The 25070-nt window shown below is 48.9% G+C and overlaps 11 protein-coding genes across 11 annotated transcripts; 6 read left to right on the top strand and 5 right to left on the bottom strand.

Moving 5' to 3' along the window:
* Nucleotides 1–9: 9 nt before the first annotated feature.
* Nucleotides 10–1902, bottom strand: DFJ58DRAFT_772234 (TauD-domain-containing protein). The gene is made up of 7 exons (XM_041389210.1): nucleotides 1333–1902; nucleotides 1281–1304; nucleotides 1139–1233; nucleotides 967–1029; nucleotides 516–916; nucleotides 346–458; nucleotides 10–286 (listed from the first exon to the last, which is right to left on the bottom strand). The coding sequence occupies exons 1-7, from the start codon at nucleotides 1594–1596 to the stop codon at nucleotides 173–175; spliced, it is 1074 nt and encodes a 357-aa protein (XP_041247100.1). The 5' UTR covers nucleotides 1597–1902; the 3' UTR covers nucleotides 10–172.
* Nucleotides 1903–2851: 949 nt separating this feature from the next.
* Nucleotides 2852–5515, top strand: DFJ58DRAFT_714839 (OPT oligopeptide transporter; the record flags this gene model as incomplete). Its single annotated transcript, XM_041384061.1, has 8 exons — nucleotides 2852–3165; nucleotides 3215–3357; nucleotides 3413–3771; nucleotides 3806–4130; nucleotides 4181–4396; nucleotides 4448–4539; nucleotides 4606–4641; nucleotides 4679–5515. The coding sequence occupies 8 exons, from the start codon at nucleotides 2852–2854 to the stop codon at nucleotides 5513–5515; spliced, it is 2322 nt and encodes a 773-aa protein (XP_041247099.1).
* Nucleotides 5516–5875: 360 nt separating this feature from the next.
* On the bottom strand, nucleotides 5876–7721 carry DFJ58DRAFT_772232 (nuclear matrix protein NMP200). The gene is made up of 4 exons (XM_041389209.1): nucleotides 7498–7721; nucleotides 7171–7387; nucleotides 6188–7108; nucleotides 5876–6153 (listed from the first exon to the last, which is right to left on the bottom strand). The coding sequence occupies exons 1-4, from the start codon at nucleotides 7664–7666 to the stop codon at nucleotides 5973–5975; spliced, it is 1488 nt and encodes a 495-aa protein (XP_041247098.1). The 5' UTR covers nucleotides 7667–7721; the 3' UTR covers nucleotides 5876–5972.
* A 13-nt stretch (nucleotides 7722–7734) lies between these two features.
* On the top strand, nucleotides 7735–9027 carry DFJ58DRAFT_743463 (putative stress-induced protein STI1; the record flags this gene model as incomplete). The annotated part of the gene is made up of 5 exons (XM_041387264.1): nucleotides 7735–7879; nucleotides 7950–8361; nucleotides 8418–8814; nucleotides 8873–8946; nucleotides 9000–9027. Exons 1-5 carry the CDS (start codon nucleotides 7771–7773, stop codon nucleotides 9025–9027), a joined length of 1020 nt encoding a protein of 339 aa, XP_041247097.1. The 5' UTR covers nucleotides 7735–7770.
* A 454-nt stretch (nucleotides 9028–9481) lies between these two features.
* Nucleotides 9482–12361, bottom strand: DFJ58DRAFT_655646 (uncharacterized protein; the record flags this gene model as incomplete). Its single annotated transcript, XM_041381862.1, has 9 exons — nucleotides 9482–9661; nucleotides 9714–9906; nucleotides 9957–9988; nucleotides 10048–10231; nucleotides 10288–10690; nucleotides 10809–11175; nucleotides 11697–11799; nucleotides 11860–12164; nucleotides 12218–12361. 9 exons carry the CDS (start codon nucleotides 12359–12361, stop codon nucleotides 9482–9484), a joined length of 1911 nt encoding a protein of 636 aa, XP_041247096.1.
* A 177-nt stretch (nucleotides 12362–12538) lies between these two features.
* DFJ58DRAFT_743460 (pre-mRNA splicing factor) lies at nucleotides 12539–14710 on the top strand. Its single transcript, XM_041387263.1, has 8 exons — nucleotides 12539–12721; nucleotides 12775–13165; nucleotides 13242–13564; nucleotides 13618–13881; nucleotides 13936–14146; nucleotides 14213–14482; nucleotides 14536–14580; nucleotides 14630–14710. Exons 1-6 carry the CDS (start codon nucleotides 12587–12589, stop codon nucleotides 14476–14478), a joined length of 1590 nt encoding a protein of 529 aa, XP_041247095.1. The 5' UTR covers nucleotides 12539–12586; the 3' UTR covers nucleotides 14479–14482; nucleotides 14536–14580; nucleotides 14630–14710.
* Nucleotides 14711–15532: 822 nt separating this feature from the next.
* DFJ58DRAFT_743459 (uncharacterized protein) lies at nucleotides 15533–16413 on the top strand. The gene is made up of 4 exons (XM_041387262.1): nucleotides 15533–15745; nucleotides 15805–15828; nucleotides 15882–15954; nucleotides 16008–16413. The coding sequence occupies exons 1-3, from the start codon at nucleotides 15677–15679 to the stop codon at nucleotides 15942–15944; spliced, it is 156 nt and encodes a 51-aa protein (XP_041247094.1). The 5' UTR covers nucleotides 15533–15676; the 3' UTR covers nucleotides 15945–15954; nucleotides 16008–16413.
* A 77-nt stretch (nucleotides 16414–16490) lies between these two features.
* On the top strand, nucleotides 16491–19486 carry DFJ58DRAFT_193728 (MCM2/3/5 family-domain-containing protein). Its single transcript, XM_041379167.1, has 5 exons — nucleotides 16491–17296; nucleotides 17352–17964; nucleotides 18024–18518; nucleotides 18575–19017; nucleotides 19129–19486. The coding sequence occupies exons 1-5, from the start codon at nucleotides 16521–16523 to the stop codon at nucleotides 19337–19339; spliced, it is 2538 nt and encodes an 845-aa protein (XP_041247093.1). The 5' UTR covers nucleotides 16491–16520; the 3' UTR covers nucleotides 19340–19486.
* A 13-nt stretch (nucleotides 19487–19499) lies between these two features.
* On the bottom strand, nucleotides 19500–22829 carry DFJ58DRAFT_772222 (RINT-1 family protein). Its single transcript, XM_041389208.1, has 11 exons — nucleotides 22633–22829; nucleotides 22304–22581; nucleotides 22030–22245; nucleotides 21851–21973; nucleotides 21662–21803; nucleotides 21500–21613; nucleotides 21187–21442; nucleotides 20964–21128; nucleotides 20629–20915; nucleotides 20325–20572; nucleotides 19500–20263 (listed from the first exon to the last, which is right to left on the bottom strand). Exons 1-11 carry the CDS (start codon nucleotides 22798–22800, stop codon nucleotides 19738–19740), a joined length of 2523 nt encoding a protein of 840 aa, XP_041247092.1. The 5' UTR covers nucleotides 22801–22829; the 3' UTR covers nucleotides 19500–19737.
* Nucleotides 22830–22916: 87 nt separating this feature from the next.
* DFJ58DRAFT_193696 (carbonic anhydrase) lies at nucleotides 22917–23807 on the top strand. The gene is made up of 4 exons (XM_041379166.1): nucleotides 22917–23124; nucleotides 23181–23205; nucleotides 23258–23323; nucleotides 23384–23807. Exons 1-4 carry the CDS (start codon nucleotides 23025–23027, stop codon nucleotides 23577–23579), a joined length of 387 nt encoding a protein of 128 aa, XP_041247091.1. The 5' UTR covers nucleotides 22917–23024; the 3' UTR covers nucleotides 23580–23807.
* A 32-nt stretch (nucleotides 23808–23839) lies between these two features.
* On the bottom strand, nucleotides 23840–25035 carry DFJ58DRAFT_904855 (uncharacterized protein; the record flags this gene model as incomplete). The annotated part of the gene is made up of 5 exons (XM_041394924.1): nucleotides 24763–25035; nucleotides 24650–24697; nucleotides 24584–24600; nucleotides 24078–24518; nucleotides 23840–24043 (listed from the first exon to the last, which is right to left on the bottom strand). The coding sequence occupies exons 1-5, from the start codon at nucleotides 24929–24931 to the stop codon at nucleotides 23840–23842; spliced, it is 879 nt and encodes a 292-aa protein (XP_041247090.1). The 5' UTR covers nucleotides 24932–25035.
* Between the last annotated feature and the right edge of the window lie 35 nt (nucleotides 25036–25070).

The following is a 25070-nucleotide window of genomic DNA, read 5'->3' as shown; positions in this document are numbered from 1 at the left end:
TAGTACGAGGTCTAAACGTCATCCTCGGCTACTGCCACTGAAAGGTTTCAAGTTACTACCATGAAGTCGCACCATACTATGGTTTCATATTGCAATATAGATCTCATGCATACAATTAACACAGGTTGCACTCAAGCCCGCTAGTTCTCATTCAATGTCATGTCACGATCCATTAAAGACTCGGTATTTCAAGGCCTTCCAGAGCAGGAATCGGTCTCTCTGCCTGCGGGGTGATACGTGCACCGTGACGGCGTTCATTCGACTTTCCATAGTCAACGATAGCAGACTGATGAATCGTGGTTAATGTAAGTCCAGCACGGCATGACGCTCATATGTCAGACTTACATGCGCAGTAACACGGTTGTCCCAGAGCACGACGGTCCCAGGCTGCCATTTCACTCGGGCTTGGAGGTCTGCGCTCTTATCGACATGGTCGTAAAGGAACTTCAAGATAGTCTCTGATCGCAGGTATCCATTAGCGTCCAGTTGACAATTCTCACAGTGATCAAACGCACCAGATTCCTCACGCTTCAGGCCAACAATACGCGTCGTGAACTGGCGGTTAACATACAATGCTTCCTCTCCAGTGACCGGGTGACGCCGCACGAGTGGGTGTACATGCTCCACTGGCTCACGTCTGACGATGCCGCCACGCTTACCGGAGCGCGAGAATTGAGCCTGCTCGACACCTGAGTGCACTGCGCTGAGCGTGCGCAGGAAGGCCACAAACGACGGCGAGAGCTTCTTAAGAGTCGATATCTGGGACGTGAACAATGTGTCTCCACCTGTCGTCGGCTGCGATAGGAGGAAGAACGTTGTGAGCCCGGGGGGCTGCAGCTCGTACGAGACATCGGAATGCCAGACAGTCGACGTGATGCTGTCCTCCCTTTCAAAGTTGTAGGACGACTTTGCATCCCTGAAGCTCATAGTCAGTGAGTAATGGATAGGCATGCTTGCACTACTCACTTGTAGACAAGGTGAATTTGCGGATAATCCTTGGGATGTCCGGACGTAGGATGAATGTGCAGCCTGCATAACAAATTAGTCAATAATTGTTCTAACACCAATGAAAATTCGACGTGTAGTGCAGCAGGAGCATTTGCCCAATTGAGCGGACAAAAGAAGAAGCACGACAAACCTTCCAAAGTGTCGTCCCCACTCTAGGTACGAATCAGGCCCTCTATCTATAAACTCGTGCTGGCCCCTGAAAACCATAAGTCCCCTTCTTGCAACCTTACAGACAATAAGCGACCACAGTCACATCACGGAAATTGGCATACTTCGAGCGCAAGTTGGTCCCTTCCCTCACTATCAAGTGTTTGCGAGGTTCACACCATAGACCTCTGTACCCAGATTAGGCGTCAGTTCCACCACGTTGGTCGCATTCTTAAGGAATGCACGGGGATCTGTGTGCTTGAGTGCGCGGAAGCCTGGATCTTCATGTTTGAAGGGTGTGAGCGGTGGGTATTGCTCAGGTGAGAAATGGGGAAGTAAATTAGCATAGGAGTATGGTTCTGTCTTCTGCTCTTGGTCCCCTCCGCGGAGGTTAAGTGCCGAGGTCTGCGAGATTTCAGTAACCGTTTCGACAGCGGACATACTTGCGGCAATGCACTTTAGGCTCGGTGACAAGTGACAATGAGGTGAGAACCACGTAGGAGACTGGAATTTGATTTTGTAGCACCGGTCTCGTATTCGCAATCCTGAGCAAGAAAGTTGCAATTAACGGCGCGTGACGTCTTATATTTTTAGTGTAAGGAACTAAGGAAGACCTTTTTGCATTTGCAGATACGTGACCAGGTCATCGGGCAGGTAGTCACGACTCTAAGCCCAGGCCAAAGCCAGGAAACGCACTATAATATTTTTTGGTCTACCCAATACTTGGGGTGAGAACATGACGCTAAATAGCATTTTCTGATTTCGACTTTTTATGCTACCCCTCTGCGCACATGCAAGTGAGCTGGGATACTGCATGTACTATGTGTAAAGTAATTGCGACCACGGCACCTTCACACCCATAGTAGGATAATAGTGGTTTGCAAGTGAATCATCAGCACGCAGCTATTTTATGCATTGAGCTGCACCTTACTATGCACAGACCCAGCGCTTTGCTAAACCGGCGTAAAGTTCTCAACGCGTCTCCATCACGTGATGGAAATCATTCAAGTGATAAGATAAGATAACAGGTTTCAAGTTCGGAAGCAATACGCTTTATTGTCTTTGATCCTCAACCAAATTGATTCGGTCACAACAATAGCAGCTCTCACAAGACAATAAGCATCTCTTGAGCCGTTGATCTCGACCTTTCCGGCTAGTAGAACCTTCACATAGTATGAGCTAACGTCACTCAATAGGTTCCTAGCTCTAGCCGCGTGTTTCAATGCCTCATGGCTACGAATCCATCACGAGTGCCACTTTGTCGTTTGACTCTTTGCATGATAGCATATCAGCGGAAGACGTTGGTGGTATCTTTCCCAACTTTTAAATGCAGTGGGTTATTTATTAGATGAGTCACGAACAATTAAGTTTTGATATGCCGATCACTACCCGAGCCTTCTCCCAGCTTTTTGTTTTGCAATGGACCATGTCAAATTAGGCTTATTGTATGATGCGCTTCCAGGGCGGAACTCTTCCACAAGTGGCCCTAGGTTCCGAAATAGATGAAGTCACCACGTCCACAGTTGTATAAGTGGACGTTTCGTCCGCCCTCAAAAGGCCGTCAGATCTCCTGGAATCGTTAGGAATTTCTTCTCCCCCCGTACTCGCACTACCTGTTTGCTGAGCCTTCCTTGTGCTCCTTGCCAGTGCTTGCCTTCCTCTCTCACAGCGCTACTCTCCCCTATTCGGTCTCAACATGGAGACTCAACCTTACAGCAGCGCGACGAACATTGCCGCCCTTCAGAACCTTCGCGCCAGAGGCGTGCCCGATGTCCCCGAGGATGTCGAATTTCTCATGGAGCATCTCAATGACCCTAACTTTGACTACTATGCCGCACCTACCTCTCCTACCTCATCCACCACTGAGGTGCATGAGCTTGAGCGCAAAAAGATAGCGATGTCAGAGTACTCTGGCGGTGCCTCGGACTTCGATGTTGAGTCACGAGTTGAGTCTACGCGATACTCGACAGCTTCGAGAACTGCCACATCTTCAATGTTCGAATATGACGAGTGAGTTCTATAATATTTTGCTACTGCTCTGCTGACCGTCATATGACAGCGAGTCACCTTACCCTGAAGTTCGCGCCGCTGTGGCCAGCATTGATGACCCCACCATGCACGTCAATACGTTCCGCATGTGGTTCTTGGGTATCTTCTATACTGTCCTCATCTCGGCTCTTAACCAGTTTTTCTCTATGCGCTGTAAGTTGTCATTTTTCTCATCTCTCATGGTTCCGTTTGCTCAAGTCACTCTTAGACCCTTCCATTATTATCACTGCCATTATTGCTCAGTTGACTGCCCTACCCCTTGGCAAAGGGATGGAGCGAATCCTTCCCACTACACGCTTCAATACCATGGGGTACATCTGGTCATTCAACCCAGGACCATTCAACATCAAGGAACACGTACTCATCACTGTCATGGCGAACGTTGTAGTCAGCGGTGCCTATGCCACCGACATTATCGCAACCCAGAAGGTCTTCTACAATCAGACCCTCACCACCTCCTATCAACTCTGCCTTGTCCTTTCAACGCAACTCATCGGGTTCTCTCTGGGCGGCCTCCTTCGTAGATTCCTTGTTTGGCCCAGTAGCATGATTTGGCCTGGGGCACTTGTCACCCTCCGCCCTATTCAACACACTACATAAGTCGTATGGCAAACCTGAGAGTCGCCACATCTCTCGGGAGAAATTCTTTTGTATTGCACTGGGATGCAGTTTTGTATGGTACTGGGTACCTGGATACTTGTGGACTGGACTGAGCGTGTTCAACTGGGTCTGCTGGATTGCACCCAACAACGTGGCCGTGAACGCACTCTTTGGCACCTCCACTGGTCTTGGGATGGGGATTCTTACTTTCGACTGGTCCATGATCTCGTACATCGGAAGCCCCTTGGTAACGCCTTGGTGGTCTGAGGCCAACACGGTCGTTGCCCTTGTGATCTGCTTCTGGATCATTACGCCGATCATCTACTGTATGTTCTCTCCCCCTTTCATTGTATAATGTACTCAGAGTATCTCGCAGTCACCAACACTTGGTTCACCGCGTACTTACCAATCTCCTCCTACTTCACCTACGACAACACTGGGTTGCAGTATGACGCTGCTCAGGTGGTCGTCAATGGCTCTTTCAACGTCGCGCAATACGAGGCTTACTCGCCCGTCTTTATGACGGCAACCATGGCTATTGCATATGGTGTTGCATTTGCCGCTTTCTCATCAGTAGTTGTGCACACATTCTGTGAGTTCTTTTAGATCTGCTTGTTGTCCCATTCTGACAGTTCTATCACAGTGTGGTACCGCCGTGACATCGTTCGCCGCCTCAAGAGCAGCCTCAGAGATGAGCGTGACGTTCATTCGCGCCTGATGCAGGCATACCCCGAAGTGCCTCAGTGGTGGTATGTTATCCTGGGCCTCATAATGCTTCTCCTCCTCTTCATCACGGTGGAGATTTTCCCCACGGATCTCCCCATCTGGGCTGTTTGCGTTGCTCTCGCTCTCGCTGCACTCATCGCGATTCCAGGTTGGCATGCTCCAAGCAATTACCAATCAGCAGATCGCCCTGAACGTCATGTTCGAGATGATTGGTGCCTATTTGCTTCCTGGCAAACCCATCGCTGTCATGATCTTCAAAGCGAGCGCATACATGGGTACAAACCAGGCGGTTGGCTTTGCTGGCGACTTAAAGCTTGGTCATTACATGAAGGTGCCCCCGCGTCTCATGTTCATGGCACAGGTCCTCGCTGCCTTCATCAGTTCCATCGTTGTCACCCTCGTGCAGGACTGGATGTTCGCCAACATTGTGGACATCTGCACACCCACCCAGCCTGAGTTCTTCGTTTGCCCGTCCACTGTCACCTTCGGAAGTGCATCACTCCTGTGGGGAAGCATTGGTCCCCAACGTCTCTTCAGTCCTGGTGCCATGTACAGCCCATTACTCTGGTTCTTTGCCGTTGGTGCCCTCCTCCCCATCCCCTTCTACTACCTTGCTCGCCGTTTCCCTCTTTCTTACTGGAGATACATCAACATCCCAGTGTTCTTCGCAGGCATCGGCGCCATGCCTCCTGCCACTGGCATCAACTTTGCGTCTTGGGCAATTGTCGGCTTCATCTTCCAGTGGTTCATGCGCCGCTACCACTTCAGGTGGTGGATGCGCTACAACTACATCCTCTCCGCTGGTCTTGACGCAGGCGTCACGCTCAGCCTCATCGTCATCTTCTTCGTTCTCCAGATGCCAAAAGGTGGAATTACCCTCAACTGGTGGGGTAACTCCGTCTGGCAGAACACTGCAGATGCAATGGGCACGCCCCTTTACGTGATGCCTCCTGGCAAAACATTTGGCCCTTCGACTTGGTCATAAATATATTACATTGGATGGATTCTTTGTATCACTACTTGTAAAATTCCCCCACTGCATGATTCACCACGCCCATTTCTTTCTGAGGAATTAACCGACCACAGCACTGTCCTTCACACGTGATTATACTTTGTTGCATTACTTTCGCATTATATCTTCGCATTACCATTATTTTCTTCGGGTTCTGGTGACTGCATCAACATACTTGTATGTACCGATGACAATGAAACAATATGATAAAAACATTGCCTGATTTTTTGTTGAGTCTTGTAGTCGAGGCAGACCATGGACGAATGGAGGTTGTCGTTTGTTCCTTACTGCTCTTGCAATACCCCCGATGGCAGTCTTCAACGCTTTCCATATCCCCACCGTAATTTTCAAGTTGCGAACCAAAGCCGATACAACAGCACGATGAAATACAGCACGAATAATATTGATGAGAACAAGAAATGTCATACACTTAAGCAGGCAAACCCCAGATCCTGACTTCCCTTCCGCTCGTAGCCCAGATCTCCTTGCCCTGCTCTCCAAACACTATATCCGACACATCACCCGCCTCCTCGAAACGTACAAGCTCATCCCACGACTTGTGAGCAAACACATGGATGCCTTCGCTGCCCGCGACTCCTAGGTACTGTGCGCTGTAATCGTACAACACCTTGTTGACCTTGAAACCCTTCCCCGAGAGAAATGGTGTGTGCTGTTTTCATCTTCCTCAGGTCCCAGATGGCAACGGAAGAGGGGCTGTCGGGAGCGAGGAGATGGTAGCCATTCTCTGAGAATGAGATTGAATTGATGGTGAAGGGTGAGGCATCTGGTGGTGTGATGGATGCAGCTATGTTACCGGAACGAACATCACATATTTGGATCTTGGATGAGGAAGTGCCCAATGCAAGGAGAGCACCGTCAGGATGGATTGCAAGGGATGTGAAAGCATCTTCTCCGGGGGCTGACCGGTACACCTGGGTGAAGTTGGAGAGTTCATGCAGTGAGTATGTCTTGTCGAGGGAAGACAATGCAAAGATGGAGTTCGTAGGATGTACAACGAGGCCAGTGAGTTCTCCCTTGTGCGTCCGAATGGTTGCTTTTGGTATGTACTCGCTAGAGGCGTTATCATGCGCCCATATTTTGGCGATTTTGTCTGCACCTGCAGATAAAATCAAAGTCGATTCGCCCTCGTGCTCGCGGAAAGCGACGTGGTTGACTTTCTTCGTGTGACCTTTGAGGGAGGCCAATACCTTGTCTGTACTTCTATCGTACAGCTGGACAATCTTGTCATTACCGCCCGTAAGGAACTGAGACGGGTTAAGACGGGAAACGGCAAGAGAAGTCATGCCAGCAGGAGAGGCTGAGTGCAACGACGGGATGGTGTGCGTTGCAACGAATGTCTTCACTTCTGCGGTACTCGTGTAACCGGCTGGAGCTTTGCGCTTTTTGCGGGTAGCAGAGAGATTTTGCTGGGTCTCGTCAATCTGGTCGACGATCTCTTTGGGGAGAGCACCTTCCTGAGTACCATTTTCTTCAGCCATTTCCACGTCTTCAGCCGCACCGCTTGCTGGAGCGATTCCCATAGTTGCCTGGACATTAGCCAGAGCTCTGAGACAAGGACAGGACGCGTCAGCGTGATGTAAGAAAGAGCATACTTAGAAAGCGCGTACTCTCTGGCAGCATCACGTTCTCTTATGAGACGGGCGATGACGCGACTGGCCGCATCTTGTGCATATAGTGCATAACTTAGCTCCTGGCGGGTGGAGTTGTTCTGTTGCTTCAGAGCAAACAACTCCAATACTACGGCGTCCCACTCATTTTGAAGCATGTGCAACAGAGCAGGGGTGGAAGTTGCGGCGGGAGGTCGTGGTGGCGCAGTTTTGGGGTCTGGTAGACGTGGATTAGCAAGTTTGAATTGAATTTTTCGGATTGCAGTATTCACGAAAAACCAACGATATGCGCTGCTGCGAGAAAAAGTGACAACGAAAAAAACTCACTGGCTTTGACGGTCAACAAGTCAGACTCCTCGAGCTTCTCCCCCGTCAACGGATCGGTGCCATTGTCGTTGATGTATTTAAGAATCAGCCGACGTTCGTAAACTTGGCCGGATTTTGAAGAAATAACCGGGTCCTGAGGAGGTTCGCCAGAGATACTACAGAAAAACATGGCTGCCTATATGAACGAAGACGTTCCTTAGCCCTTCATGAGTTGGAAATGTTTGTTGATCCTTATTTGCGACATACTAGATCTCCGGATACCACTACAGTATCATGGCGGACAAGAAGCAGCAGCTCGTCCTGTCCATAATCGACTTTTTAAACCAATCCATAGATGATGGCACTGTCAAACAAGACGACAGGGAAGGTCTTGAAGTCGCCAGTACGTTTTGTGTTTTCGTTCGTCTCTTTTACGTTCTGTGGCTCAGTGACGCGTATTTTAATTCACGCAGTTCAATGCATCGGCGAGGCATTTGGAGTCGATCCGTCGGACGACAAGCAGCGGCAACGTCTGGAAATTAAACCAGCGAAGCTACAAACCATATTCGATGTATTCTTGAAAACAAGAGACAAAGTAGCATCTTCGCCAGCATCCGCATCCACACCCTCTGCCCCTTCAGCAGAAACAAAGGCCAAGGCTGAGAAACTTAAGCAAACGGGAAATACGCACATGACAATTAAGAAGTATGATGAAGCCATTGACGCGTACACCAAAGCGATCGCGCTCGACTCTGCCAATCCCGTCTACTACTCTAACAGAGCAGCCGCATACGCTAGCAAAGGCGATCATGCATCTGCGATCCTCGACTCTGAAAAAGCCATCGAAGTTGATCCTAAATTCGTCAAGGCCTACTCTCGTCTAGGGTAAGCATCTGCTATCGATTTCCACGTAATTCGATATCATTCCACCGCTCCGCTAGACACGCGCAATATACTTTGGGAGACTACAAAGCTGCCGCTGCCGCATTCAAGAAGGGAATTGAGCTCGACCCCACAAACGCCAACCTGAAATCTGGTTTGCAAAATGCCTTGGACCGTATTCCTTCTGAAGAAGAAGATGATGATGATGGCCCGCCACCACTCGTACCTGAAGGTGACGTCCCATTGTCAAATACGCGCGCTGGCCCGGGTGCGGGTGCAGGCGGACTCGGTGGTATGGCGGACATGTTCCGCAACATGGGAGGAATGGGTGGGGCAGGTGGCATGCCTGATCTCGCTAGCCTCATGAACAACCCCATGATGATGCAAATGGCACAACAAATGATGGCCAACGGCGGAATGGAAAGGCTTATGTCGAACCCGAATGTCGCTAACATGGTAGGCATCTTCTCTCTCTTGTATATTTCAAGTAGTCATTTCGATCATTCTTTATTAGATGAATCGGATGCAATCTGGTGGAGCCGCGCCCTCCATGGAAGAACTTATGGGAGATCCAGAGCTGAGGGATCTGTGAGTTGATATCTACCCGTCCGTCATGTAATTTTGATCTCACCCCGCCGCAGCGCTGGCCAATTTGGAGCTAGACAGTGATTCAATGAGGATAACATGTTCGGAGTTTTGAAATAACGAGCTTACGCTGAACATATGTATGGATGATCCCCTACGGAATGGATTCATGATGTGACTTTGTTACACTCTCGCAAATGTACATGTTGTCAGCTGTGTATAGATACAATTAGGGACAGTGGATTCTCCACCAAATATTACAAATAGCAATTATAAAAGTACGCGGTAAATCTGCGATGCAAGCGAATGGCGGGCTGATAGGACAAAGCCATAAAAAACCGGGGGATGTGAGGAAGAGCGCAAAGAGACGAAAAGCAAATGAAAGCAATAAAGATACACCTAATAATTCAATAAGACGAAAGACAATACCAAACCAATGAGTAGGGCCAACATATGTTGGGGGTGGGTCGCAATTATGAGACCGGTAAAATATCGATGCGATCCCAGTGCACGCTGATTTTAGTCGGGGGCCCACGCATTATGTGGATACATGTCCGGGAGAGCAGCTCTGCGAGGGGGCGGGAGTAGGAAGAGGTTTGTGTGTTTGAGTCTCAGGGGGTTGTGAGCCGGTGCCATCCTTCCGCATCTTCTCGGCTAATTTACGACTCAGGGCAGGAGGTACCAGATCCAGCTGAACCGGAAGATCTGTAGGGTGACCCTGACACATTCGGTTAGACTCAGGTTCAGGATATTGCGGGAAGTTAACTTACATGGGCTAGATGATAACGGAGTCCACTGAGTTGCTTGTATCGATTAGGGCAGCCTTGATGCGGGCAAGAATATTGCTTTTTAGTCTTATCATCACCTTCGCCAGGAGATGCCTCCGCAATGGGCACATTGAGGCCATCGATGTAAGAGGTGACAAAAGTTGACACAATAGCGTGTTGGAAATGGGCTTTAGATCTAGGTCATAGTTAGTATTTTTGGCGATGAGAGCATGCATAGGTTCGTACATTTGTAAATGATACTGTAACCCATTAATACTCTACCGAACAACGTCATTAATGTGGCTCCCAAGGACTTCGGAACCGAAAAATAACGTACCTTCCAAGATTTTCCGCAACCGTCTAAGCCACATCTGTACGGCCTCTCTCCCCCAGAGTCTTCCGGATGCGAACTCTTGTTGTGGTCCGAAAGACCTCGCGAAGTAGTGTAACAAGCAAGGGAACTCCCCGCGGTCACCGGCCAGCAGCTCTCGTGACCGCACGCATATGGCTTTATAGAGGGGCTAAGAAGTGACATCACGTTAGTCAATTGCGTCACCTCCATGAGAATACGACCTACTCGTTTGTGGCGGGCAAGTCGGAGGATAGCCTCAGGGGAGCGTGAATATCAGTACGCTTCCGTGCGAATGACTGCCGTGGCCGTGCAGTTGGGCGAGGATTGGGGTCATCAGGGTTCGGTGACGAGGTGTCCTGGGGAGGACCGCGTTTGGCACCTGATCCTATGGCCTTGGGGAGTACACTGGCAGTGAGTAGACGCGTGTGCGCGGATGGGCTAATAGATGCTGAACGCTGGGCGGATGGTGCAGGATGGAAGTCGGGTGAGGTGGGTGGTGGACCTGAATCAACAACAGGCATAGGAGCCCGATGCCCGTTAAGCTTGGGTTCGTTCGATAGTGGATGAAAGTGAGGCTGCAATTGTCCTTTGAGCTGTGGCTGATAATAGTCTCCACGAGCTTCAGGTGCTGTCGTGGTGGGCCGCGACATTGAGCTCATGTCTTGGTGTGCAGGCACCACGTGTTCAGAGAGTGGATAGTACTGGTTGCAGGGTGTCAGGCGTAATGCACCGTCGATAGGTGAAACGGGGGGAACAATTGTCCGATGAGGATGAGGACGGGAAATACTCGCGAGAAACGCTGCAGACGGAGGATGAATCGGGCGATGACATCACAACATGCTGGACATCATGCTCAAGCTGTTGACGATGATGAACTACGTAGTAGCTGTCAGTCGCCTCGTGGGTTGGGCCTAGTGCCGTAGGGACCAATGCGGCAGAAGAACCCTGAGAAGCGGTTGGATAACACGAATCCTGAGACAGATGTGATTGAGAAGTCTCTTCATCACGGATCAATTGATGGTGGCATTCGTTATGATGAGGAACAGGCGAATAATACTCCGACGCACGTTGAGCAGGAACGGGTGTGTGAGATGGTGTGGGAGCGACGCTTCTCTGGATCTCATTATATTGATGTTGCGTAACGTGGTCCTCATACACAGGGCGATGTCCAGCGGCATAATCCGTAGCTTGAGTGGCGCTGACAAGAGATGGATCGAGGACTACCCCATAGTCAAAAATCGCGGGCGCATTGTCGGCCGGCGGTGCGGACGCAATTGGGTGCGGGACGGCGTGAATTTCCCCCGTTTGGTAAGAGCCGCTAGGGGCCGCGGTGCTTTTGTCATACCTCGTTGGAAGTGTGTGTGGAGAAGACAAGGCCGAACTTAATGATGAAGACGAATAATGAAATGGGGGGCGGAAGATTGACAACATGCTGTATCGACTGTGGATGGGAAACTGAGGGTTCTACACTGCCCAACAATCCCACGTCATTGTGAGACCTCACATGGCCATGTTGCAGTCCGGATGCTGGGGATGTCGGACCTCCGTCAAACTGAGATAGATTTTCACCCCAATACTGCCTGGGGTTGAGCATGGATGGAGGTGGCCAAGGTGTGGGATCGGAGTACGTTAACATAGGACTTGATGGTTCTGAAGACATAGTCAACGACAGTTTTGAAACCGCGACACCCTGAGGCTCGGTTAAAGTGTTTCTTTTTTCGCTCAAGAAGTCTCCACCTAAGAAAAAGCGGCCGTGAGTTACGTGAGAGTTATGTATACGTGCGGGAGAAACAGCACCTGTTACGACATGCTAATCCGCTACGCTGTAACTCCTGGCCGACTTGGCCCCACCGCCCAGCCAAACGTGAGTACGCATCAAAGAGTTTATCGTCCTCTTCCTTGGACCATTCGTCACGTCTGAGGGAAGGGTCAAGCGCCTCACGATAGCGTTTTGAACAAGCATCGTCGGTACGACCGGGTATGTGTCTCGCGATCACAGACCATTTTGTTGAATGAACTTTGTAGAGTTCCAAAAGTAGATGGTCTTCTTCTGGCGTCCAAGCAGATTTCTTCACATTCGGTGATAAGGAATGGAGCCATCGCTGTTTTTGAACGTATTGGAAAACTGAATTGGGATTATGAGATCAACACTGACCTTCCTGCAGGCCTTATTGGTCCTTTCCGGGACACAGTGGGCGACGGCTTTCCAGTTGTCTGACTCTCCATGGATTGCGACGGCATTGGCAAGAAGACGGTCCTCTTGAGCAGTCCATGGCCGACCGACGATGCGCTCGGTCATGATAAAGCTTAAGTAAGATAATAGGAAGAAGTCAGGAGAAAAATGAGGGGTTTAGTGCTAAGCCTCGAGGAAGGAAGACTGCATCACACAAATCAATTAGACAAGAAATGAAAATCTCCAATCACCACGAAATTACATAAAAGGTCTCACCTTCTTTTTGGAAGTTGTTTACCACGCCCTCGTCCTTCGTTGAGCATCAACTACTGACTGTTAGTAACATCAATCATGTCTGCTACTTATTCTTCAGACGAGGACACTATAAATGATGTATTTGGCCTGTCAAAACTTCCTGCCAGCAAAAAACCGCGCACGGTCCAGGACAAACTTGTGTCTCAGGCCGCCCCTCATGTTCTCGCTGAAGTGAGTCTTTCAAATACATCATTCATGCACCATGTCACTCACTGTGCCCTTAGGACCCTCTAAATCAAACATCGCTAGTGACACGGCCGACGGACACGCAGATGAATGTTAACATTCCCTACAGTGAAATGATGTTGCCGCTCCAGGGTCCCGAGAATCCATTCGGTGATTCAAACCGGTTTATCAATCAAAATGCACTCGCGGGCCATGTGGAAGAACAATCAATGTCAGACCATGCGTTCAATGCCCAGCATCTGACACATTCCATCCTCGGCTACTCGGTCAATCCGTCGATTGATCCCAACGCACCGTCTATTATTGGCTCAGTCGAAAAGGCTCGCGAAAATGGCTTTGCAACAATTGATACCTTGCGAGCTACCAGCTCTCAGAAAAAGGAATTGAAACGAAAGAGAAAGAACAAGGGAGATCTTGGTGTCGTCGAGGGTGAAGGCGCATATGTTGGACCTTGGGCTGCATGGGATGGAGAAGAGGAGAATTGGATTCTTGGATGGTGTTGAAGACACTGGTGATCAGCCGCAGGAAGAAGATGAGCCCGAGCCGGTAATTCACAAGAAGAAAGCGAAACCAAAGCTTGGCGCCTATGGCCAAGAAACCTCCGTCTTCCATGGAAAATCTATGACCGACTATCAAGGCCGAACATATATGTATCCGCCTCTGGCGGAAGCGCCTCATATTGGCGGTGAGGTAGGCTCCCAAGAGACATTTATTCCAAAGACGTGCATCCATACTTGGACCGGTCATACGCAAGGCGTCTCGGTGATCCGATTATTCCCTGAAACTGGCCATCTCCTTCTTAGCGGATCTATGGACACAAAAATAAAGGTACGCCAATTTTTTTTAACCTATTCGGGCCTAAATCCACTCATTACCGCTAGCTGTGGGACGTGTATACTCATGGAAATTGTCTCAGGACTTTCCATGGCCATACACAGGCCGTTAAGGACGTCACGTTCTCTAACGATGGTCGAAAGTTCCTGTCGTGTGGATATGACCGCCAGATGAAACTATGGGATACCGAGACTGGCCAGTGTCTAAAGCGGTTCAGTAATGGCAAGACTCCCTATGTTGTGCGCTTCCATCCGGATGAAGACAAACAACACATATTCCTCGCTGGTATGTCGGATAAGAAGATTATTCAGGTACGTTCTCCTGCCTATCTCGGGCTAAATCAACTATTGAATCCGACTATGCAGTATGACATGAATTCCGGGGAGATAACCCAAGAGTATGACCAGCATTTGGGTCCTGTCAACACTATCACTTTCGTCGACGAGAACCGACGTTTTGTGACGACGTCGGACGATAAGACCATCCGTGCTTGGGATTACGATATCCCAGTCGTGATAAAGTACATAGCAGAACCTCATATGCACTCGATGCCAGCAGTAACGCTTCACCCTTCAAGTGCGTTTATTTTTTCTCACATATTAACCATTGATCTGACATATATTTTGCTTCTTGTATTTGTAGAGAAATACTTTGCTGCGCAATCGTTAGACAATCAAATTCTTATCTACAGTACAGATAATTTCCGGCAAAACAGGAAGAAAAGGTTTGCGGGACATTCCGTGGCTGGGTATGCTTGCCAGGTTGGGTTCTCTCCAGATGGCAAGTGGATAAGCAGTGGTGACGGCGAGGGGAACGTGGTGTTCTGGGACTGGAAAACGGGGCGTATTAAATCCAGGCTACAGGCTCACTCAAAGGTTGTCATCGCACATGAGTGGCTACCACACTGAGTCGGTAAGTTGGCTCTGTTTATTTTGTTCCGGTTCCGATGCTAACTATTTGTGCAGTCTAAAGTTGTAACGGCGTCGTGGGATGGCTTGATAAAGCTATGGGTATGTCCCGTCTTCGATTTTGATCTACCCATTGTAACGCTGGATATAGGACTGAGTATTTCAATACTCGCATCTATTGTATTCTGTATGCATACATCATATATTTGTTTGACCGGTCAGGTGCTGTAAGTCGTACACCGGCGCAGTGATGAACTGGATATGTGCGGCCACAATCTGGCACCACATCGGATCGTATGAAATCCTGTGGATCCGATCCCATACTGCCAGGAACAGTGGCTGGCCGTTGTTCGTGCGACAGGAACAAGACTGATGGAAAAAGATGGAAACCGTAGGCGCTTGGCAAATTGGAAGCTCGTTTGCCTCGACAACGAATTCTTTAAGCCGACAAAATGCTTCTAGTAGGGTCTCATTGGGCAGATAACCAATACTCCCACCGCCGTGTGGGTCAGAGGCACTACAAGCGTCATCGGAGAAGTCCTAAGCTATGTGCTTCGTTATGGTGATTGGGTGATTAAACGTGATGATCACAGTTGTCAAGCTCGGTGAAGATCAACAGCGGATTGCTGTCGAGATACATACCGAGCAAAAGGTGAGCCAATTATGAGCTAACAAATTCCAACAAGCTTTTGTATCTACGTTCTCGTACGTGGGACATGATAGAAAGGTGAGTAGTTATCAATATGGTTTTGAATTTGAAGCTGAGGCCTAGGGTCCCTTGTGGGTGGAACGGGAGAAGCCTATAAATATTAACTTCCAGTACCGAGGACCCCGGGTATATGGATGATGGATATCTAAGATGTGAGAGTGAAAACTTATGGACCTGCCACCCGGTCACATTGACCGCTTGAATGTTGTACGACAGTCAACGTTAATGCATATTAACGTTTTGCAATAATAAGATCCAGCAAATTGCCGCAGATAAATGCGGCGTATAGCTAGATCTTAGATTCTCTTCGCCTTAAGTATACTGTACTGTTGTTCCTAGACCCGGCGGCCATAGAGAGACTGTTCCTGAGCACCCGGAAGAATGTCGACCGCATGGATCATCATCCCACTTTTCTCATAGTCTAGTCTTCTCCCTCGTCATATAAAAGCAAGTCTGTCACTCGTTAAGCAGACATAACCCAGTCAAATCATGTTCCCTTCAAAGTGGTATATCCCTGTCATTCTAGCTTGTCTCCTACAAGTATCGCTTGCCCTACCGGTTAGTGTTTTGAGTTATGTTATGCTTCATCTACCCCCGGAACTGATGATCTGAAACAGCTCGTGGCTAGGGATCCTGAAACTGTAAGAAATATATATATATATATTACAATGACGCTTAATATCTGGACCCACAGGATGTCGCTCCAGTCACAGATCAATTTGGTGGTACTGGAGGCAGCTCTGGGGCTGACTGGTAAAAATTGCCCTGTAAGTCCGTATATGATATTGGGCACTGCGACTTGTATTAAATATTCTTCAAGACCAGCATCGTCACGACTTCAATATGTTTTACGTGCTTAAAACTGTGCCCATGATCCCCTAGGCGGCACGCCCAGTGTCTGTTTTGACTTCTTTTTGCGTTTTATACCAGTGTCCTCGTTATAATATTCTCACACTCGTTTTATACCATGGAACGACATCCCACTTGCCTTGTATTATCGTGTATTCCTCCTGTTCCCTTTTTACGAATTAGCTACTTAGTCACCTCTCTTTGATTGTCTCTGTCTTGATTCTTCTTTCAGTTTGCATACACACGACTTTGCAGTATCCGATGAATGAATTGTTGTTTACTCCATTGCGCTTTTTCGAATTGGAAGTGCTTTACTCCTTGCAGGCATATAGGTCGATCTCAGGTTCTAGCTTTATTGACTGTGGGTCCACGGTTACTTAGTTCATCGATCTGGGGATAGTCGTTCCTGGTCCACGTGAAGTTAAGGGCAGGCGTAGTCGCGTCAATATCCAGTGTCGCGTCAACTTTTACTTTACTTGCTACCATGTCGATGCTCAACGAGCCCGTTCCTCAAGATGATCTTATGCGCGACAGAACTCGTATATTCGAGGAATTCCTCATTTCAGATTCCCCAATTTATAATTACAGAGACGACATCGCTCGCATGCTCCGCACAGATCAAACCCGTCTAATAGTCAATATCGATGATCTCCGCGACTATAACAGAGAGTATGCAGATGGCTTGCTCAAGCAACCTATCGATTTTCTTCCTGCATTTGACGATGCCCTCATCGGTGTCGTCACTCAAGTCCATGACACCGAAAAACACGAGCTCGAGGGAAAGAACTATCGCATCGGCTTCAGTGGCTCCTTTGGTGACCATCATGTCAGCCCACGTACCCTCAAATCAGAGCATCTTGGAAAGATGATCTCCTTAGAGGGCATCATCACGCGTTGCTCACTCGTCCGCCCAAAAATGCTCAAATCCGTTCACTATTGCCCCGAAACCAAACTCTTTCACGCTCGCGACTACCGCGACGCGACCACTTCAACATCAAATTTGCCACCAACCTCCACTGTCACACCTCAGCAAGATGACGATGGCCATCCACTCCAGATGGAATATGGTCGTTGTGTCTTCCGAGATCACCAGCGTATCAGCATCCAGGAGATGCCCGAACGCGCTCCAGCTGGCCAGCTACCTCGTAGTACAGATATTATCCTTGATGACGATCTGGTAGACAAATGCAAACCTGGCGATCGTGTTCAACTGGTTGGCTTCTATCGAAGTGTGGGAGGTGGCTCAAGTGGCGCCTTCAAGTTCGTTTTCCTTTTTCCCTTGAAATCTATCACTCATCTTCGGATTGCCTTACAGATCCCTAATTCTCGCAAACAACATCAATCTCCTTTCCTCCAAGATCGGAGGCGGCATTGCACAAACACCGTTAACCGATACTGATATTCGGCAAATCAACCAGCTTTCTAGACGACGCGACATCTTCCGCCTTCTTTCACAGTCTCTTGCTCCGTCCATTTATGGCCACGATAAAATTAAGGAAGCTATCCTTTTACTCCTGCTGGGTGGTGCAGAAAAGAACCTACCTAATGGTACCCATATTCGTGGCGACATCAACATGCTCATGGTCGGCGACCCGTCGACCGCAAAGTCGCAACTACTTCGCTTCGTGTTGGGCACTGCCCCACTCGCTATTGCTACCACCGGACGGGGAAGTTCTGGTGTCGGTCTAACAGCGGCTGTCACCACGGATCGCGATACCGGCGAGCGAAGGCTCGAGGCAGGCGCAATGGTTCTTGCAGATCGCGGTGTTGTTTGCATTGATGAGTTTGACAAGATGTCAGATGTCGATCGCGTGGCGATCCACGAAGTCATGGAACAACAGACAGTCACCATTGCGAAAGCTGGTATCCATACCAGTTTGAACGCGCGGTGCAGTGTCGTTGCCGCCGCTAATCCGATCTATGGCCAAGTGCGTCAATCTACGTGCATTTTTATTAGATTCCTTAGTCTGACTACGTTATTTATTAGTATGACATCCATAAAGATCCTCATAAGAATATTGCATTACCCGATTCCCTTCTTTCGCGTTTTGATCTTCTCTTCATTGTTACCGATGATGTTGATGAAGAACGAGACCGGAGAATTGCAGATCACGTACTCCGTATGCACCGTTATATGCCACCCGGAGTTGAAGACGGTACTCCTGTGCATGACAACCTGTCACAGCCCCTTGCCATTGACGGACCGGGTGTACAATCGGCGGAGGTGGACGGTGAGATAGAGTCCAGCCCCTTCGAGAAATACGATCCCCTGCTCCATGTTGGCCTGACGGCCGCGAAGTCACGAACACGGAGAGGCAAGCAGGTGAAAACGGAGGTGTTGAGCATCGCCTTCATCAAAAAATACATTCAGTACTCGAAAAGCAAGCCTGCTCCAGTCCTCACGAAAGGCGCGGCTAACCATATCGTGAATGTTTATGCCAACCTTCGCAATGAGGACGAGGGTCAAACCAATAGGAAGAAGGTAGTTTTTTTCCCTGCATCTTGATTTATGTTCCGTTTTTGACGGATCATATCCAGACAGCTCCTCTAACAGCACGTACACTAGAAACCCTCATTCGTCTATCCACCGCCCACGCTAAGGCACGTCTCTCTGTCAAAGTGGAGTCTGAGGATGCTCGCGCGGCAGAGGAGATAATGCGGTATGCACTTTACAAAGAAGTTGCGAAGCGGCAAAAGAAGAAGAAACGCAAGCTTAACCGCGCGGGAGCAGCTGGCGGCAATGATCAAGATGACTCTCAAGATAGTTCCGATGAAGATGAAAATGATCAGGGCGAGGATGAACAACCCGAGGTCCCCGAACGCATGAGTATGCCTCCTCAAGCACTAGCCAACAAGCAGCCTGCAAATAATCAAAGTAGTCAGGACACGTTGTGGAATGACAGCAGCCACGATCTCGCGATGGATACGTTACCAACAGTTGCTACAGAACCGTCACAGGAGGGCGGTGTGCCTCCAGAAAGGTTAGCCTCTCGTTCTCACCGTTCTCTCACGTCTCTGGTGTATCACTGGAGGCCTGACTTGATGAGTATAACTCTGACGCATTTTTCTCCCATGTGTTTTTGTTTTGACAGGCTACAGCTCTTCCGTGCACGGCTAGCGAATCTATTCTCTACACGCCTCCAAGATGAGGAACAGGTGTTCTTGGCGGAACTTGTGGAAATGGTGAATGAGGGTCTACCCACGGGTGCATTGTTTGGGACTGCCGAGGCCACCGCAGCGTGTCAAGTCATGTCAGACGCAGATGAACTCATGATTAGTGAAGGGATCGTATATAAGGTCTAATACCCTGCATACGCCTTACTGTGTTCCATGAGGCAGACTGGCCCATCCTTCATCTCGCTTGCTTATCGTCTCATTGTTATATCACATTATTTTCTTGGTTGTAATAATAGCTCTGAACTCGAGATATCGATCAATAAGAATGATCTTTACATGAATAAATCACCGGACCGTATCCATCACTGAAGTCGAAGCATATGGTGGTCATAAGGTCTGAACAGATGATCAAAATCAACGTTGGAACCCTGTCATGTTATTATTATCTCGTCCCCTCAAGCAAAGCGATGGTTCGAAAACTAAACCACATGTGTTCTTCGCAGTATGTCATCAGACGATTCTCGCCATTCTCCTCTCACACTGCTACACGGGCGTTCGCCCCTGCACAGTCGGCGACCAAACGTTTACAGATCATCTCGCAGTCGGAGCACTATCTTCACCTCTTCTTTCCCTAATCCCCCAGATCCGAGGCTCGTGACGGCATCCAAAGCATCCTCCCAAGCATCTCCTTGCCCACCAAGAACTTCCTTCACGGCCCTGTCCACTTCTTGTCTGCTTGCGCCGAGGAGTCTGCCTGCGACTAGTAATCGTGCCCAAGGACCCTCAGCCCTAGCCCGCGAAGTCCTCAAGGCGACCTGACAAGTTTCGGCCCACAATTCGCTTTCCGCGTGAACGGAACGTGCCTGTTCCCATGCGAGTCCCGTGCGGAATTGTCCCCGCGTAAGCCCCGGGCGAAAGAGAACTTCGCGCTGAAGAATGTGCTCTGCGATGTGTGTTGCTATCCGCCTATATACGTGCGTTGTCACTGCAGTCGGAAGTGTATTGCGGAGGAAGTTGAGGTGAGCAGATAAGAGAGCAATAGATGGGAGGAGACTTGGGGGCACGGCGATGCCATCATCTGCATGTTGAGTGTCACTTCCATCCTTGGGACTATGTGATAGCAGTCACTACAACGGACGGTATAAGCCGAGTAGAAAAACGAGCGACTTACGATGTGATAGCCACGAAATGTGGTTTCAAGGCAGCTTCAGTTTCACCACAAACTTGACTCACAAGCATATCCTCCGCTCTTGATGCAAGCTTCGTGTACTGTGTAATTAACTCCTCAAAGATAGTGCATTCCGGGGTATCACTCTTGCTGGACTGATGATCTGCAGAGTTCGGCAGCGAGGGATGCATTTCCGCCCGAGTACGTAGGGCTGCCCGATGGTTAATTTCTGTCCACAGTTCCAAAAAGAACTGTCCGCAGCAGGTTGTTTAGCTTCAATGAGGTCCCGAAACGACAGCCGCCTCACCTCTTCCTCTCCCCATCGTTGCATTGCAGACTCCACGTATCGCGCGCTGAGCAACGCCTTGCACAACCGTTGACTGCCCTCAACACCTCCAGTCAACTTACGCGAGTCTGTCTTTGCCCCTTCAACACCTAGTGCGCCAGGGACCGCTCGTACCAGAGCAGACGAAAGTGTCTCGAAGGCGTCCAGGGAAGAAGACACGCGCGAATAATACTGCTCGAGGATAGGAAGCTGAACATGAATAAGGAAACGTGTGCGATGGGCGAAAGAGGGAAGTGGAGAGTAGCGATCTGTTTCACCTTCAATGACGAGCACATTAAAGGAAATTCATAACGTACCAGTAACTTGTCCAACGAGAGCCTTTATTCGACGGGCTGAGTTCGTAGCCTTCAATTCGGCCATTGAGCGAGAGAGCTTGTATTCATCGGAGTCATTTGATTCATCGTCAACAATGACCCATGCGTCTGAAGAACTAATGATTTCATTGTACTGGTCCTCGGCGACTGTTAATCAACCGGCTTAGTCTTCCCGACAGACAGACAGATGTAAAAATAATCTTACATTTTTTCTCGCCTTCTAACCATGCGTCAAACCACTCCTTCTGGCAAAGGATGACAGAACTAACGCCTCCTTTCTCCTCAGTCTTCTTTGCCTCTGCGCCGACCACGAATTCATAACCTAATTCACGCATATTGGAATCGAAAATTAATGCCTGATCAACTGTGTGCGCCAACAGGGCAGGGTGAGAGATCAAAGTCGGAACAGTGCGCCGCAACTTGCGCTCCAGGATTGGGATAAGGAAAGTGACATAGTTTTGCTGATGTTGCGGTCTACCGTCAGGCTGCAAAGAGCGTGCTTAAAAGTATCAGCTTACCCATGCATTAACACGTTGGTATTTTGTGCCCAAAAGTAAACGTTGTATGACATTGTCCATGAAGGGTCGATGGTCGTGAGCCACATTCATTATATGTGAGAGATACCACTCTGGCTGTTACGAATAATCAATACAGGTGGTTGAAGATGACGAGAACCACACCTTGTCGAGACGATTTGTCTCTCGTTCAGTTTCGAAATGGTATTTGAAACGAAGGGATATTGCATGCGCGAGTGTTTCTAGTGGGTATAAGCCCTGAGAACCTATTTCAAGTTGGCTTATTGAGCCCTCGATATTCTCGCCGCTGTGTAATTTCAAATAGCCCGTAATGCACAATTCAGCTTCACTGACATTTCTTGTAGCAATATTAAGTCTTTGAACGCAGATTCGAAGGATTTGCGGTCATGCTCGCTCGCAGCAGGGTAATCGACAGCCATTGGCCATTGAAGATTTTCCAGCGCGGCATTCAGTTTGCTTAATGAAAAAACGATAAATTATCAGACTGTTCCAGGGCGTAAATCCAGACTTACGCAGAAAATATCCCTTTTATATCTAACCACGTTTTGTCACGAGTGCGTTGTACAAATGTAACAAGATGTAGAGACTGCTCGACACTCCCGATATCTTGCACACTGTCGCATGTTTGAACAACATTATCAACGAAGGCGCTTAGCCTATTGTATTCTGATGTCGACGATTTGGAAAGTGGGGATGGTGTACCACGCAACTGCGCCAATGCTCCTTCACTGAGATAGAATTATTTGTATCCATCAAGGGTAGGTAAAATTGATAAATGGTGCACACCTCAAAGTCAATGTACGTTCGATGACAGCCACATATGCCCGCACGCTTTCGAGTTCCTTCAGTATGCGATGCATAGTCTCAATGTCCTCAAGGAGAGTGGGATTAGCTTCCGATTTCGACGGAGAAAGAGATGAGACGAGCTCGTGCGACAGGTAAGTCGTCTCATTCTCTATCGACTCTCTGTCCTCCCCAAGCCCACGAACAGTGTCAAGGTTAGCGAGTGCTGCCACGCGAGTCTTGGTTACGAGTGAGTCAATCGATTGCTGAGATGCAGAGAGCTAGCTGACAACGAATAAACTACCATGAATTGTTCAAATCAATCAACCCACCTGACGCTGCAGTTCCGAACTCCGTGCTTTTGTTTGTGACAGGACTTTGTCAATCCCATCGAGGTCGTCAATGTGAGCGAAGCTGGAGTTCAAGTACTCTAGTGCAGACCGATGCGCAGCAGATACATCAGGCGGTTCAAGCAGGCGCTGTATCTTCTGTGAGGACATTGCGATAGTTGAGCTAAACTGAATCTCAGTCACTACCGTGACCGCGTTGCAAGCTGACACTTTATGTAATTTCAAATTCAAATCATGCCGTGCACGTGGTTATCTAATCTCTACACCACACAACTTGATCTTCCCACTCGATGGCGTCAAGATGAGTTGAGAAGACGAACTGTGTCACTGAGTAATACCCCACGCTACCTGAAAAATCTCCTTCTTGAACTCCCATGGCCGAGGTTGACTTTAAGCAAGCAAACGAGAGCTACGCTGCCAGCTTCGGCGACAATGGCAAATTAAGTATTCCACCATCCAAGCACCTTGTTGTCGGTAAGTACTTGCAAGTTGCCAGCACATCTGTGAGAGCTCAGCTGGTTCACCAATAGTGACGTGTATGGATGCTCGCCTTCAGTAAGTGGTGATCAATAAGGGGGCGTGTCCACAAACAGTGACCGTTGAACAGCCCTGAGCAGTTCCTCGGCCTGAATTTAGGGGAAGCACACATTATTCGGAATGCTGGAGGCCTTGCGTACGTTCTAAACGGCCCACAACTCCAACGTTCTGCTGAACGAGTTCCCATGATATTTAGCAAAGAATCTCTTCGTTCCATCATCATTTCACAAAGACTCCTCGGAACTAGAGATGTGCTCGTCATTCATCATTCCGATTGTGGAATGCTCACTTTTTCCGATGAGCAACTTCGATCCAAGGTCATCGACGCACATCCTGGAGATACTAATGTGTCCGAGGCAGTAAACGACCTTGCAATTTGGCTCCTTCCCTGATTTAGATAGGAGTGTGAAAGATGATGTCGCATTCTTGAAGAATCACCCGCTTGTTCTAAAAGAAGGAAATATCACTGGATGGGTGTACGAGGTTGAGACGGGAAAGATCGAGAAGTCGTGTGATGAGACGACGGTACAAAGAATGGTCTGCATGATGTATATTGTAATCTAGTACTTCATGCCTGAAGAATGAGTAGGACCTCTATCAGTAGCAATCGAGGTTAGAAATGGATGAATGGTCACCTCTAGCGTTCATGAAGCTACAAACGGCTACCCTTCAACTTCGTGACATATCGCACGACTTCACTCCAGTCTCCAACTCGGCGCACCGAAAGACGGGTGTTTGCTTGCTCCAATATCTCGTCTCCTCGCTTCTCATCATCTTCCAGGAACTTTGGTCCTTCTCTTTGCAAACGAACTTCGTAAACCATATCGTTGCACTCATCAGAAGCCAGTGATAGCCGCTTATTTCCACCCATATGAGCCGAAAAGGAGTACCGGGGGAGGCTTTGTTACTCCATCTAACGGAATATGATAGGCGCAGGCCAATGCATTTTCCATCGAGTCGTCGATCAATAATTTGGCTCCGATGTCAATACAGACCTCCGCTTTGCTCAATTGCGTGGCAACCTCATGATCCTTTCTCGCACTCGTCAAGGCGTCTATGCCATCTGTCGCACGCTTTCCGGCGTTCGCAAACTGGCCAGTGCATATCATGCTATGAAAGCATCCGGGGAACCAACGTTCGACCCAAGCCCAGCTATCAGCGTGGGAATCTTTGCCCCGAGCTGTGACGATGATCAAGCGGTAGCCCAGCGCGCACAGGGCCTCTACGCCCTCGCGTGCACCAGGTACGGGCTGTGCCTGCGCCATCCGACCGCTTGTATAGAACGCTTTAACCTTTGAGCGCGTGGTGGAAGGCGTTCCCCAGAATGGATTCTGGAGGGGCGGGCAGATCCGACATGAATAATCACTGCGTTAGTAGGATACGAGTCTCTACTTGCCTTCCAGTAGAAATAGTCTGCACAACGTGACCATGATGCACAGGGAGATGTCAATTCATGACTTACAGTAAAAATCGTCAGTGGTCATTTGGGTACCATAAATCTCATTGTGCCCTTGATATATTGAACTAGCTTGCACCCTGGAGTGCTCCTCATGTAGATGAGTAGAATGCACGTACATTGCGCTACGACAGCATTGGTCGAACTCAACACGTCATCAAGATCAATTGCGATGACAGGTGCAGAGGAGGGGGGTATAGATTCCTTGAGTTCTGCAATTTGCTCGACAAGTAGTTTCGGCAGTGAGCTCTGGCTCGTGCTCTGGGCTGGACGCTCGGTAGGTATCATTTACGGACATGGCGGTATCGGCGGCTGCTCTTATGATATATAATGAGGGGAGACAAAGAATCAGGGTTATTACAATTCGCTATCCATAGAGTCTTGGTTTTTCGGATGAAAGCCGAATATTGATAAGGCAAAAAAGTAT

This window comes from Suillus subalutaceus (assembly GCF_016647625.1).
Source record: "Suillus subalutaceus strain FC151 chromosome Unknown DFJ58scaffold_21, whole genome shotgun sequence".
Classification (NCBI taxonomy): domain Eukaryota; kingdom Fungi; phylum Basidiomycota; class Agaricomycetes; order Boletales; family Suillaceae; genus Suillus; species Suillus subalutaceus.
This window is presented reverse-complemented; position numbering and strand designations above follow the sequence as displayed.

What these genes read in the sequence shown, in the direction of transcription:
- DFJ58DRAFT_772234 (XM_041389210.1), bottom strand. Translation starts at nt 1,596, where the DNA reads ATGTCCGCTGTCGAAACGGTTACTGAAATCTCGCAGACCTCGGCACTT. An exon ending in TGGGGACGACACTTTGGAAG is followed by an intron (nt 1,030 to 1,138) that starts GTTTGTCGTGCT and finishes TTTGTTATGCAG; the next exon opens with GCTGCACATTCATCCTACGT. An exon ending in ACAACCGTGTTACTGCGCAT is followed by an intron (nt 287 to 345) that starts GTAAGTCTGACA and finishes ACGATTCATCAG; the next exon opens with TCTGCTATCGTTGACTATGG.
- DFJ58DRAFT_772232 (XM_041389209.1), bottom strand. Translation starts at nt 7,666, where the DNA reads ATGTTTTTCTGTAGTATCTCTGGCGAACCTCCTCAGGACCCGGTTATT. An exon ending in CTTGTTGACCGTCAAAGCCA is followed by an intron (nt 7,388 to 7,497) that starts GTGAGTTTTTTT and finishes CACGTCTACCAG; the next exon opens with ACCCCAAAACTGCGCCACCA. An exon ending in ACCATTTCTCTCGGGGAAGG is followed by an intron (nt 6,154 to 6,187) that starts GTTTCAAGGTCA and finishes GTACGATTACAG; the next exon opens with CGCACAGTACCTAGGAGTCG.
- DFJ58DRAFT_743460 (XM_041387263.1), top strand. Translation starts at nt 12,587, where the DNA reads ATGTCTGCTACTTATTCTTCAGACGAGGACACTATAAATGATGTATTT. An exon ending in CGGATAAGAAGATTATTCAG is followed by an intron (nt 13,882 to 13,935) that starts GTACGTTCTCCT and finishes CCGACTATGCAG; the next exon opens with TATGACATGAATTCCGGGGA. An exon ending in AGTAACGCTTCACCCTTCAA is followed by an intron (nt 14,147 to 14,212) that starts GTGCGTTTATTT and finishes TTGTATTTGTAG; the next exon opens with AGAAATACTTTGCTGCGCAA.
- DFJ58DRAFT_743459 (XM_041387262.1), top strand. Translation starts at nt 15,677, where the DNA reads ATGTTCCCTTCAAAGTGGTATATCCCTGTCATTCTAGCTTGTCTCCTA. An exon ending in AAGTATCGCTTGCCCTACCG is followed by an intron (nt 15,746 to 15,804) that starts GTTAGTGTTTTG and finishes GATCTGAAACAG; the next exon opens with CTCGTGGCTAGGGATCCTGA. An exon ending in TGGCTAGGGATCCTGAAACT is followed by an intron (nt 15,829 to 15,881) that starts GTAAGAAATATA and finishes CTGGACCCACAG; the next exon opens with GATGTCGCTCCAGTCACAGA.
- DFJ58DRAFT_193728 (XM_041379167.1), top strand. Translation starts at nt 16,521, where the DNA reads ATGTCGATGCTCAACGAGCCCGTTCCTCAAGATGATCTTATGCGCGAC. An exon ending in GGCTCAAGTGGCGCCTTCAA is followed by an intron (nt 17,297 to 17,351) that starts GTTCGTTTTCCT and finishes ATTGCCTTACAG; the next exon opens with ATCCCTAATTCTCGCAAACA. An exon ending in CTAATCCGATCTATGGCCAA is followed by an intron (nt 17,965 to 18,023) that starts GTGCGTCAATCT and finishes GTTATTTATTAG; the next exon opens with TATGACATCCATAAAGATCC.
- DFJ58DRAFT_772222 (XM_041389208.1), bottom strand. Translation starts at nt 22,800, where the DNA reads ATGTCCTCACAGAAGATACAGCGCCTGCTTGAACCGCCTGATGTATCT. An exon ending in GAACGTACATTGACTTTGAG is followed by an intron (nt 22,246 to 22,303) that starts GTGTGCACCATT and finishes ATTCTATCTCAG; the next exon opens with TGAAGGAGCATTGGCGCAGT. An exon ending in ATAAAAGGGATATTTTCTGC is followed by an intron (nt 21,974 to 22,029) that starts GTAAGTCTGGAT and finishes TTTTTCATTAAG; the next exon opens with CAAACTGAATGCCGCGCTGG.
- DFJ58DRAFT_193696 (XM_041379166.1), top strand. Translation starts at nt 23,025, where the DNA reads ATGGCCGAGGTTGACTTTAAGCAAGCAAACGAGAGCTACGCTGCCAGC. An exon ending in TGTATGGATGCTCGCCTTCA is followed by an intron (nt 23,206 to 23,257) that starts GTAAGTGGTGAT and finishes ACCGTTGAACAG; the next exon opens with CCCTGAGCAGTTCCTCGGCC. An exon ending in CGGAATGCTGGAGGCCTTGC is followed by an intron (nt 23,324 to 23,383) that starts GTACGTTCTAAA and finishes CATGATATTTAG; the next exon opens with CAAAGAATCTCTTCGTTCCA.